At 50.2% G+C, this 12,951-nt stretch overlaps 1 protein-coding gene across 1 annotated transcript; it reads left to right on the top strand.

The window, feature by feature from the left end:
- The first annotated feature begins 2,086 nt into the window (after window positions 1–2,086).
- On the top strand, window positions 2,087–6,796 carry LOC137466016 (serine/threonine-protein kinase PAK 3-like). The gene is made up of 8 exons (XM_068177961.1): window positions 2,087–2,231; window positions 2,912–2,960; window positions 3,460–3,572; window positions 4,037–4,154; window positions 4,814–4,913; window positions 5,345–5,541; window positions 6,127–6,264; window positions 6,654–6,796. The coding sequence occupies exons 1-8, from the start codon at window positions 2,170–2,172 to the stop codon at window positions 6,741–6,743; spliced, it is 867 nt and encodes a 288-aa protein (XP_068034062.1). The 5' UTR covers window positions 2,087–2,169; the 3' UTR covers window positions 6,744–6,796.
- The last annotated feature ends 6,155 nt before the right edge of the window (window positions 6,797–12,951 follow it).

Here is a 12,951-nt window from a genome sequence, read left to right as displayed (position 1 = left end):
TTCCTGAAGAAGAGGCCGAAGGGGAGGAAGATTCCCACCAAAGTGCACCTGCTGCCACTGCAGGGCCTGAGCATCCAGCATCAGTAAGTGGCACCTCTGGGTAGTCCTGTGGCTGGAACAAAGCATAGCTGCAAGTTTCTGGTCAGACAGCACCTCCCGTGCCTGGCTGAAGATGCTGAGGGCTGGAATCCTTCCAGCTCTTCCAGAGCACTTCCCCCAGCCTGTGAGGCCTGGAAAAGGGGTGTGGAACTTGGACGCTTAGGCATCGCTTTCCTACTGTTCTGACAGGGGCTGTGAATTTGTCTTAGCCAGAGACAAGAGGTAGCATTAGGATGTCTTGGGATGCTCCTGGGGTACAAGTGAAGCCCTTTGTGCCCAGTGGCTGTGCAGGCTCCTTGTCCCCAGTGAAGAGAGCAGTGCAAAGATGCAGTTCACAGCCTTGCAGGATATGAGGAGACACTGTCCCCAGGAGGGACCAGGCCCTCCCCACAGAACAGCTAAAGTCAGTCAGTAGCTAAAGGAACAGCTGAGTTGCAGCGGGGCCTGTAGCTGAATATACCGAAGGTTCTGAATGACAGGTTCTTTCCTGACCCTCATGCTGCTGTCTGCCCACAGAGCACAGGGGCAGCGTCAGCACCTGCTCTGGCTGCCTCTGCACCCGAGGAAGAGGCTGAAGAGGAGGAATCCGCTGCCAATGAACCTGCCCCTGCTGTCAGCCTGCGGCCTGAGCAGCCCACGTCAGTAAGTGCCTGTTTTGGCTAGCAGTGTCTTTGGTGTCATTTTGTCCATCATGTAAAAGCAGCCTTTGGATTTTGCGCCTTGAGCTGGAGAAGTGGGCTGCGAAAGCTGAGAGGTGAAGAGCCCTGGGTGTGGCCAGCAGCGTCTTCCTAGGAGCTTGCATTTGAAATGGGATCGGAGGGGCACCTCCGACGTGCAGGCATGTTTGTGACCCAAATGAATTTCTTGTCCCAGAGCTCCACCTCCTGTGTCCTGGTACCTGCACGAGCTGCAGCTGAAGGCCCTGAAGAAGCCTCCAGTCCCCAAGCTGGAAACTCAAGCCTGAGCAGCTCGTGCACCTGGAGCACGACTAGTTCCTCTGGCAGCAGCTGGAGCACGACTGGTTCCTCTGGCAGCAGAGAGCAGCTGGGAGAGAGGACAGAGGACAAGTGCCTGGCCATGCTGAGTATGTGCTTTGTGATCCTTGTCCGCCGGAGCAGTGCCTTGTGTGTGCGCGTGTCAGCAAGAGCTGTCCCACCTCCTGCTCCTCCTCAGCTGAGTGCCAGGTCCTGTGGCCTCCACACAGGACCTGCTGTTGTGCTTTGAGGTGGTGAGGGGTCCCTGGGGTGTTGCTCCTGCCTCTGAGGGCAGCTGGGCCTGGTTTGGCTTTGCCTGAGCTTCCCTCTATGCCAAAAAGAAAACAGAGGTTGTTTCTGGCTGAGCAGGAGGCTGTGACCTAGCGAATGAGTAGGCCTCAAGGAGCTCCTGTGGGGCCCAGCTCCTGTGGGGCACAGCCAAGGTCATCTTCAGAACTTAGCCTGGCCTAAAGGCTGAGGGACCTCATTCCTGAGGCCCATCACAGTAGGGTATAACATAAGCTGCTGCTCTTGAAAGGCAGAGGGGCATTGTTTAGGCAAAGTCCTGCTTAAAGCTGGAGATCTCGGCTCTGCTGGAAGCACTTTGCAATATTCTTCCTGTTCTGGAAAGGGCAGCTGTTGATAAGAATTGATTCCAGAACCCAAGATGCCTTGGATGTTTGCAAGGATGAAAGCTTTTGTTGAATGTCACAGAGTGTTCATGGCCAAGAACAGAAAGGTTTTGTTTTTCCTGCTGCCCTTAATGTTTGTAGACAACAATCACTTCTCCTGGTTGCAGTTTTCTGATCCCTGTCTCCTCTGACTGTTTCTCGATGTGCTTAGATTTTAGTGTAGACTTCTAGTTTTGGGCAGGCCATCTGTGCTGCAGGGCTGCTTGTCTTGCTGCTGTTGTTTTTGAGGTGGTGGTGGTGGTGGTGGTGGTGGTGGTGGTGGTTTTGGTTGTGGTGGTGGTGGTGTTTCCCAGCTGACTGAGTTGAAAGGGCAGAGTGTCCCAGACAGTGGGGCTGCCTTTCTGATCTGCTGCAGGGTGGGACCTCTTCTGAAGTGAACATCTTTCCTTGGGATTTTTACAGAGATGCTGGTGAGCGAGGGAGATCCTGAGGCTAAGTACACAGAACTGGAAACGATTGGCAAAGGGTGAGTGCAGCCACAGCTCCTTCTTCACAGCGGGGGGCGGTGCATTTTGCTGGTGTCACACCTCCCCAGAGTGACAGCAGGCAAGCTCCAAAGCTGTTCAGACACTGCGTTAAGATGATGCCTGATGATCTCTAAGTACTGGTCAGCATTTATAGCTGAAGTGGCCAGAAAAGTAGAGCCCTTCCTGTGTCTGGTGCACCAAAGAGAAGCAGCTGCCAATGGCTCTGGACCCAGAACACAGCCGTCTAAGGATCCTCTATTTTGAGTACTTCTCCATTTGTGTGCGCAACAGTGGAAGCCTTTGCCTGCTCCAGCTGTGGCTGCAGGCTGTGGCTGGACACTATTTTCCTTGGAAGCTGGAGAAAGGATCTGTGTCTGGAGGCTTTCCTCCAATGGCTCTTACATGGCTTCAGACTTCTCAGAAGGCCTCAGTGGTGGTGCTTGAATTTGGCAGATAGACTCCAAGGAGAGGTGTGAGAAGGCCGAATCGGCATGTGCCTGGAAAAATCCCACACATGCACAGATACAGAAAGAGAAAAGGGAGAAAAGACCCAGACGAGAATCTGTCGTGTTCCATTTACTGTTTGCCCCGGGACTTTTTTTCCGCGGTTGGACCGCGGTGTCCTGCACTTGCAGGGACTAAAGGACTTCTTCTTTCTCTGCTGCTCTTTTGTTTCTAGGGGTTTTGGCACGGTGTGCATGGCAGTGGAGACTGCCACAGGAGAAGAGGTAAGCGTCAAGCAGCGCCACAGCTTCTGCAGTGCTGTTTTAGGACGGCATTTTATCTGTCATGTCTGCAAGGGTTTGCTTTGTTCTTGTGCAATGGAGAATGCCAGTGGTTGCTGGAGTAATGATCAAGCCCCCTAGAAGTGCCAAAGGTTTCCCAGCAGTTTTGCTCCATTCTTACCGGCACAAAATGGCTTCCTGCTTGCAAGGGGTGTGTGAATGAAAATGGGGATGATAAAGTAAGGCCCTGGGGGAAGACTGTGGGCACAGCCTGTGTTGTTAGAGCTTTGCGGTGGAGAGCTTAGACCATGTTTCTCCCAGGTTTACAAGGCAAAGGGTATCTGGCTCTTTGTCCTGGGAGGTGCCCAAGCAAGCGGTCTGATGTCCAGCCACAAGGCGGTTTGGCCCAGCCCAGCTCCATCATCCCATAATCACTGTCTCCGTCTTCCCCTTGTGGTCCTGCGCCACAGACTTTGGTTCACGGTTTTCCATGTCGTTGTAGGTGGCCATAAAGAAAATTAGTCTCCTGGAAGAGAGCAGCAGTGAACTGTGCCTGAATGAAATCCAGGTCATGCGTGGCAATAAGAACGCCAATCTTGTGACCTTTCTAGACAGGTGAGTGGTTCTGCTGTTCTGCCATGAAAGGTCATCCACATCCTGCAAGGCAGCGGTTCAACCGCTGGCAGAGGATGGAGCTGACAGAGGATGGAGCTGTTAATTCCTGTTTCTGGAGTGATCGACAGCGTCTTGGGAGGAGATTGCATTGGGGCTGCATTAATCTTTGCTGGCATACCTAGTTTGACGTGTGCTTTCAAAGAGCGGACTTGGCCCTGTCTTTCTTGAGCCAACAGCCTCAAAGTTCCTGTCCTCTCTCCACATTGTTTTGTTTGGTTTGGCATTTGATTTTTTTTCCCACGGGTCTTATGTGCTGACAAAACACTGTAGATTGAGTTCAAGCCCTGGAGAGCATAGCCAATGATTATTGACTTCCTCCTGTCTTCTTCTGAGAGAGACACAGGAAGGAGAATCCATCAGGAAGTGCACGCATTCATCTCCAGGCTGTTGTTTCCTCCCTTCAGCTACCTGGTGGACGAGGAAGTCTGGCTGGTGATGGAGTACATGGACGGAGGTTCTTTACACGATGTCATTTGGGAGATTCGTATGGCAGAAGGAGAGATAGCAGCTGTCTCTCGGGAGGTAAGGGATGGCGCTTGTGCTTCCCACGGCTTGGTCGGGATGGTCCTTCCAAATGGGTGATAAGGAGAGGAGAGATTTCACCTTCCGAGCTTCCTTTCTGCCTTTCTCTTATAACGGGCAGTAGCAAGAGCATCGGAAGTGCCTGCCAGTGTCCCTGCCCTTCTTCTAGGGTGTTTGTCTTTGCCTCTCTAAACACTGGCCTGGAGCCTGTGTGCGCTGCGTTCCTTCCCATTCCTTCCGCATTCCTTCCTAAGAGCAAAGGTGCTGCTGGCACCATGTCAAGCAAGTGGCAAAGACAAAGAGATACTCGCAGGACTCTCACAGAGCTCAGCCTGAAAGGAGAGCCTGGCAGCCAACGTGGTGTTGGCAAAAGCAGCCACTGTTGTCTGGCTGGAGAGAGTACAGCCACGGCAGCAGTGCTTCTTGAGTCTGTGTTTGCAGGACACTGGCCAGAGGAACAATTGCCCTTTCTCTTTCAAAAGCAAATGCACCCGCACTTAGAAAAGCACTGCTGTCCTCGTGTTGGAGCAGCAGGCTCTGCTGCCTTTGCCAGCAGCCTGTCTTGCCATGGCTCACCATCCCCCAGGAAGTCAGATGTGCCACTTCCCTGCTTGTGGGACGAAATCCACTTAGGCTCGTGTTGCTTTTTCCTCTCTCAGTGCCTGCAAGGCCTGGATTTCCTTCACTCCAAGCAAGTGATCCACCGAGACGTCAAAAGCCACAACATTCTCCTGGGCTTGGACGGATCTGTCAAGTTGGGTGGGTGTTGTTGGCCAGGCTCAGCCGTGGCGGGCTGCGGTGTGGGGCTGCCTTTGGGTGACTGCCGGTTCCCTGATGCCCGTGGCAGTGCAGGCTGCCCTGCTGTGAGCGCAGAGCACAGCCACAAGGCGCAGGGAGGTGTTGCTGGGAAGAAGGGGTAGGGGGTGCCTTTGGCTTGTGTGTGATCCTTCCCAAGCAAGGCAGTTGCAGTCTAATAGCTTCAGGGGACTAAAAGCCACTGCCTGAAACTGGGGGCTTTTGCTAAGTGGCCAATTCCGTATTTCCTCGGCTGCAGGCCTGAGGAATGGCAGCAGGGCCCCTTTGCAGCTGGGATTCCACACTGCCTTCTTGGACATTGGTACCGTGGGGAATTCTTTTGTTGGCTTCCCTAATTCACGCTGGCTTGATCAGAATGGTTTTTTTCTCCTCAGCTGACTTTGGCCTTTCTGCTCAGCTCACCGCTGAGCAGAGCAAACGGAGATCGGCTGTTGGGACAACTTACTGGATGGCGCCAGAAATTTTCAGCAGGAAGCCCTATGGCCCCAAAGTGGACATCTGGTCCTTTGGCATTGTGGGGATGGAGATGGTGGAAGGAGCGCCTCCTTACCTGATGATGACCTCCCGCACGGTACGCTGCAACTACTCTCAGATACTGCTGTCACTCGGACAAAATCTGCTCCCATTCTTCTGCTTGGGAAGCTTGCTAGCAGCTGAAAATGGCGGGTTCCAGGCTGCATAGTCTCTCGTGCTTCTTGTCCAGATTATCCCCTTGGCATTTGATCACGAACTGCACCAAAACCTCACGATGCCTTTTGCTTGATGGAAGCTTTGCCTAAGGGAGCAGTGAGCAGTGCTGAGCTGCATTTGATGGAATAATCCTTGGAAATAGTAGAGTTAGATAAAAGTCTGTCTTCCGCATCGCCTGTAGAGCTGGTGTCAGTGCTCAGAGAAGCAAAGGGTGCTTTTGCTGATGGAGTTGCTCCTAATTCCATCAGCCAATGAAATCAGGGGCCAAGGCAAGAGCCTTTGCATATTGGACTGGCTATGGCTGCCTCGGGCTTTGGGTTCTTTTAGTAGGGGCAGGAAAGGTATCTGCCACCCTCGGGCAGGGAGTAAAGAGCCACTGGAGAGCGGAGCTTGTCCGGTGGGGTCTGTGTGAGCAGTTTGGGGTGTGAAAGAGGCAGGTAGAGCGTGGCATTTCCTTCTGCTCTAGGTTCAACAGCTGATAAGCACCAGGGGCAGCCCGAAGCTGCAGAACCCCAGGCAACAGTCCGCTTGGTTGCGAGACTTTCTGCACTGCTGCCTGGAGACGGACGAGGACAGGCGCTGGTCTGCCCAGGAACTTCTGCAGGTAAAAGGCAAAGCGGCTGCCGGATGCGCCAGCCACCCACTGCCAGGGGCTCCTCATCTGCTCAAGTCCAAGGCCTCGGATGGGCCCCGCTCCTAAGAATCTCCAGTCTGGGGGGCTTTTCAAAGGAAAAGAGAGGAGAATCCTGGCCTAGGTTGGGTTGGAAGGAGCCTTTCAAGGTCACCTAGACCAAATCTCCTTAAGCTGAAGACATCTGAATTAATGGATTTGTGGGACTGGGAGCCATGTTGGCCCCATGTAGCAAGGTCCTGGATGTGGAGACAGAGGTGCACAGAATGCCCTCCTTTCTGTATCTTTCTTGTTGCCAGAGAAAGCCTGTTTCAGCCTGTGAGGTAAGTAGAAATTAATTTCTTCTTTTTCTCTTTGGGCAGCATCCGTTTGTAACCTCCGCCGAGCCAACCTCCAGCCTGACGCCTCTGATCGTGGCAACGCAGCAGTTTATGGCCGAGAGGAGATACTAGCCCTGGAAGAGGCCATAGTTGTTTATTCTAGTTCCTAGTTTCTAGCTCGTAGTTTGTAGTTTGTTTAGACTGATAGTGGAAATAAATAGGATAATAAATAAAACCTTCACTGTGTTGGAAGCTTCCCTTTGTTCTCACCCTGACATTAAGGTCTAAATTTGCTTCGGAATGGTCAGGTGTTTCTTAAATGTGGGAAGAGCCATAGATGGGGTTTGTGGCATGGATTGGAAGCGGGCAGAAATCTTGTGGCTTTGTTGCCGCCAGGCACAACCTGTTGTGGAGAGACAGGCTTGCAGCTGTGACTAGAGGAGCAGAGTGGGGCAAAACGGAGCAGAGCAGTGGTGTCACTGCTGGGGTTGCCACTGTGGCTGTGGTTGCGCTGCAGCTCTTGGGAAAGGTTGGGAGTGTCTGTGTTGCTGTGGGCAGAGGGGGAGGGAGCCTGGCTTCTCCACAGGCTCAGGCACAGGTGAGTGTCCAGTGGGAAGGCGAGTTCTGCCACGGGAACTAAGGCCTACATGAGGGAGTGAAAACTGGTGCAGTTTGGATCTGCGTGAGCCAGTGTGGAGGCCTGTGGGCCTGCTGGGGGACTTCTTGGGTCTATGCTCTGGAAAACGTCCCCTAGACTTTAACCTTTCCCATGGACTCCTGTTTTTTGTCTCAATGTACGTTTGATACCTTATTAGTGATATCCAGTGATCATATAGGGATTATTGAAAATCATTTACTTTGCGATGTTTGGTGATAATTGAGGGTATATTTGACGATCACTTAAATTTAAATTTTAGTTGCACAATATTTAACCGATTTCCTTTCCCAGTTCTCGTATTCCATCCCCCGCTTCCCTGAACCCACTATCCCTGAGAAGGACAGGACTGGAGATGGAACCTGCTCAAGAGCACAGGCCAGCCACCAGCCATCTGCCATCTCCCCTCCTTTTCTGTGCCCTTGCCAGGACGGTAGCGGCCATGCCTCCCCGGATTCTACCCTAACCCACTTTGCGACAGCCCCCAACCCTGCTCCCGCTTTCCTATTGTATTAGCAGTCCCCGATTTTTGTTGTAATTCATGTTTCAGAGATTACGGACGTAGGCGACCCCCAGGAGCCAGTCGACCCAGTTATTTTATTTATTTAGGCAGGAGAGCCGGCAGCCTCCGTACAGCCGGAGGAAGGGCTCTGTTGCCCCCACAGGAGACCCGTGCCCAGCCCCGCCGTAAGGTCCCCCACAGGCTAGTCCCCCACAAAACCTCTCCTTTTGATTTGTGTGGTTGGTCAAGGGCACCAGGGGAGGGTGCCACCACAAGTCCTTTTGATTTTCTGTTCTCTTTTGTTTTGTGGGTAAGTGAGGGGGAATGAAGTGACGGAGAGCTGCCTGGGACTCGGGCCCTCAGAAGTGAGGGGAAATGAAAATTGGATTTACTTATTGTTTAGTTATGCTCCGCAATATCAACCCGCCTGTTTCTTTAATTCTCAAGTTTAGTTAATGTCTATCAAGTATTGTGTTGTTTTTAGTTAGAACAAGGTTATTATTTTTACTACAATTGTTAGACCTTTCATTTTAAATAAAACCAAAAGGGGGCAGTTGTGGGAGCTTGTGCTGGAGGGGATGGGCCATGCAGTGGCCACACATCAGACAATCAACGACCAACACGAAGACTCGGGAGAAGAGAAGCCACAACGGATGACACCCAGAGAACTTATGGTGAGCATATCATGAAGAGTAAAGGACTCTGGGACTGACTGGGAGTGGCCATGCAGATCAACAGCCGGTGATTGGCCAGAAGGCTTCTGGAACTTGCCATGAAAGACTATATAGATGTATGTATATCTCTATCTCTATCTCTATCTCTATCTCTATCTCTATCTCTACTTATAGCTGAATCTATAGCTATAGCTATCGCTATAGCTATCTATATCTATGTAATCTATATCTCTATCTCTATATCTCTATCTCTATCTCTATCTCTATCTCTATCATCTATATCTATATCTATATCTATATCTGTCTACCTGTGTTGACCTCACTTTGGCATCTTCTGAAGCAGCCTCTTTATGTTTTGTTTTGCACCCTTGTTTGTGCCCTTTTATTTATGAAATATCTTCAGTTTTGGCACTTCAGTTGTACCCGTCTCTTCTCTGTTGCTCTGCCATGGAGCACACCACAGTTATGCTGCCGAGACCGGAGAGTTTCCCCTCGCGCCCCACGGATGCCCGGGGTGTTGTTGCTGATTCTTCTCTGGCCGCCCCACTGCTAGCTGGGTCGTGTGGGGCAGAGAAGGGAACCGGCACCCAGAGAGGGATCATTTCAGTGCCTTTCAGAAAATGACAGCAGAGCAACCTTTCTCAATAAAGCCATCTGAAATGACTTCATTGTCCTAGTAGTCTGGATTGTCTCAGGGCTGGGGGTCAAAGATATAACAAAACTCAAGAGGCTCCAACCTCCCCAGCATCTCATTTCAGTCAAGGCTGCCGACCAAATACCTTCCTGACTTTACCTAACTCCTCAGTGGTTCTCAAACCCAAACTCTTTCTTTCTTCTTGTCTTCCGTCAGCTTTACCACTTATGCCTTCTTGGTCTACAGCTGGAGAGAGTTTTCCAGCTGCCACCTCTGCTCCTCTGTCAGCCCCTTTTCCTCCTACTTCCAGGAAGCTCCCTTCCTTCCTTCCAGGGGCCACCCACAGTTCCACATACCTTTCTTGTGCACAATCATGCTCTACACACCACCTACCATTATTACACCTACTTGCCTTGGTGGAGTAATTTTGTGCTTTGCTCTCAGGAGACAGGAAGAGGTCTAAAAATTTGCCTAAGATAAATGTAGGGAGGAATTGTCTCTCCCCACTGTGGCAACCAGAGAGAAGATACAAAACTTTTAAAATATTGCTTGCAACAAACGCATCTAAAACCTATGCACGTAAATGTCTTAAAAGGTAGCAAGATAAAAACATGTAAACACTCAATGCGGTGAAGAAGAGCAATTCTTCAGTCCTGTCACCACTTCATCTTTCCGTGAAACACCTCTAGGAGGAGAAAACTCAGTCCCATTTGAACCTGCTTCAGACCGAGGAACTATCCCCTTGGTATTCTTTTGTCTTCTCTGCCACAGAAAGTTTTGGTGATCCTTTCATTAAACCAACAAAAAAGCCTGTAAAAAGAAACTGAGAAGACATCAAGAAAGCAACAATCGCCAATAAGCCTTATTTGGCAAAAGTTATCTTATTTAAATTATCCACTGCCGTAACAATACTGATGAGGATTCTTAGCACCATGTAGGCAAACCGAAGTTAGAGTAGCCAACCATCCTTTTGAGACCTTTTCAGTTTTAGGTAACATGGGCTTTTGGTCGGATCTACACGTTCTGTTCCATTCTATTTTGCAAATTTAGACTGCAGTCCATAAGCCAAAATTTCTTTTCCACGGGTCAGGTAGTATTTGTTCTAGGTGTGTGATGTTAGAGTGGTCCTCAGGGAAAAGGACATGGCTCTCTTTTCTTTCTTGTTCTCTTACCCCTCTGGCACTCAAAGCCATACTAGCTATTATAGACACTAGGTACAAGCTCCTGCTAGCATGGTTAACTAATTCAGGAGCAAACAGCCATGCTGCCATACTAGGGACATTGCTCTGGAAATGGGCAGAAAGATAAACCATGGAATGCTTTTCACTTCAGAAATGTTCCATTGCAGCTTTATCTGCAGCGGAGTTCCATTTACTGTACTGTCCAGTACAATTCCGTGCCTCCAGAGCTAACGTTAAGCACATAATTTGGGAGTCTCGAGCTGTAAATCTCACAGCCCTGGCATCAAAAGTCCTTTCGCTTCTGGTGAAGCGGCTCTGTATTCCAGGTCTGGACATACACCCAGTCTCCTGCCTGGTGAGGATATACTTGAACATTCAGGGTTATTAGTGAGACCAAAACAACCAACTTGCATGAGGAGAAAAGCATTTTCTCCTAAGGATTCTCCTACAGAGTCTCTAGTGGCAGCATTTCGGCCTCCAGCCTCTGGTGGCAGACAAGGCTCAATACCCACTGCTGCCAGAAGGAGACGCTGCAGGAGCAGTCTGCAAAGCTTCTTTAAGAATACAAGGAAACGGACTCTCCATTTAGTCCCCATTTTATTTCCAGAAAGCCTCTTAGGATGGCTGAATTCACCACCCTCTCGCAACCCAATTTTGGAGGTGGTCCCGAGATTTTGTTTTCTTAATCTTGATCCTTAAATTTTGAACTAAATTACAATAACCCAGAAGAAGGGAAACGGGACATCAGCTGTTTCTCATGCATTGCTTGGGGCTTCTCCCCCGCTCCAAGGGGTCCAAACTCTTCACGCAACAGATTGTTCCCCGGGCAAAAGACCAGGGCTTTTCACCATGCGCTTCTTTCCCAAAAGGATTTATTTCATTCCCCCCCGCCCCCCGCCCCCATTAGCAAAATTCTCAAAACATTCTCCATTTCTCTTTCTTTGGGATCATTGCTAATTTTCCCGTGTAATTCAACCACTTCTGTTGCAGAGGGAGGTACCACTACCCTACACTGCCTCCTGATAAGCAAATTGCTTCTTTATCAGCCGGCAGGGCTTGGGATGAGAAGGAGGGAAGAAGATTGGCTTTGCTGAGTCGAACCTCGCCTCCAGAGAGCGGAGGAAGGTGACATCATCTTCGGGGCACCCCCCTCTGTATGTTTTAGGGGCGGGCGGAGTTTAGGCTGAAGGGCAGCGTTTGACTCGGAGGCATTAAACCCCTCGCAAGGGCTGCAGGGGTAACCTTGCAGTCAGGGAGGCCTGGCTGTTCCTCGAGTCTAGAAAACGCTGGTTCCAGGCCTTCCCCAGCCGAGTTCAGTTGCAAGTCTAAAGCTCTTTGGCTTTGGACCAGCGCGTTTAACTGGCTTCTCAGGTTTTGGGGGCTGGCTTCATCCCTGCATTCACTTCCTGCTCCGGCGGCCTGAGGCTGGCTATTGTTTCAGGCTCTAAGGCAATTTGCAACTGATTCAGCTCCTTTTCTAGCTGTTGGCAACTTACAGCTCTCTGAGTCAAATCTCCATGCATATGGATACCAGGCATGGTCCTTTCCTGGGATTTTAAATTTTTCTTCTACCAAAATTCATGTTTTCTCCACAAGTAACTGCGGATGGTGCTGGCTTTTCTCAGTCTCCATCTCTCTTTAGGGCTGGACAAGCTTTATATATAAGCTTTTAGCAGGTCTGCCAGTGGAGAGCAGTTGAGATCAGCTTCTGCGTGGGATTCTATTACTTTTCTGCCAGAAAATAGCAGCTTTGACTGCAAATTTATTTCTCCTTTATTATGTCATGAGCAGTTACTGCTGTATAAAATGGCCATGTCACCTCAAGAACAGCCTGCTCATTGTGCCAGTTAAAATGTAAGGCCCCAAAAACGTTGCTCTATGGGACACTTTGAAAGGACTTAAACTTGTTCACGTACTCGGACGTAGAAAAGCAGGAGAAATACTGACAAGACGTTCTCAAGAGGTCGGAATGACAAAAATAATCTTCACTGGCAACTTCTGAAAATCAGAGAACTTTGGCAAAAAATTTAGAGCGGGATTCAATCCACATGAAACATTCCATCAAGCATTAACTTAGCCCATTCAACTTCACAAACTCCAAGCCTGTTAGATTTTAAGTTACTCAAAAATCTGAGAGGATGGAATTGGAAGAATAAAGGGGAAGAGAGAAGGAGAGAAAATACCTAGAAAAGAACCAACATAGCTACCAATCCTGGTTCCAGTGGTGTTCAGCTGATAGAATTCCAAGAGGAGGTAGGGCCAAGACATGTGGTTGCCATGTCTCGGGAGTTAAATACCCTTTGGCTTTCCTGGGGCCTTCCCCAACATGGGGCTCCCACTCACCCGGCCTTTTAGGAGCTGAGTTAGGGGTTCCAGACACAGGTGTGGAGCGTTGCCTCTGCTGTGCCAGGGATCAGCGGCCACTGCTGGGCTGGGATACAGGCCTGGCAGTGTGGGGTGGGCAGAGTAGGGCATCACCTCACCAGAGCAAGGCTTGGTCTGCCCCTTTCCCCGCATACAAGCACCTGAAATGTTTTGAGCCAGCAATCTCTAGCCTCTCACCACAAGGTTTCCGGGTTCCTGTGCTTCTTGGCTGTCAAGACTCCAAAGATTTGTGGCTGGATATTAAGAAACCTGCACTTTTATTATCTTTATCCAAAAGAGGCAGCATGAGGCTTGTTTGTTCTTTCTAAG

Source organism: Anomalospiza imberbis, unplaced genomic scaffold (genome assembly GCF_031753505.1).
Source record: "Anomalospiza imberbis isolate Cuckoo-Finch-1a 21T00152 unplaced genomic scaffold, ASM3175350v1 scaffold_127, whole genome shotgun sequence".
Taxonomy (NCBI): domain Eukaryota; kingdom Metazoa; phylum Chordata; class Aves; order Passeriformes; family Viduidae; genus Anomalospiza; species Anomalospiza imberbis.
This window is presented reverse-complemented; position numbering and strand designations above follow the sequence as displayed.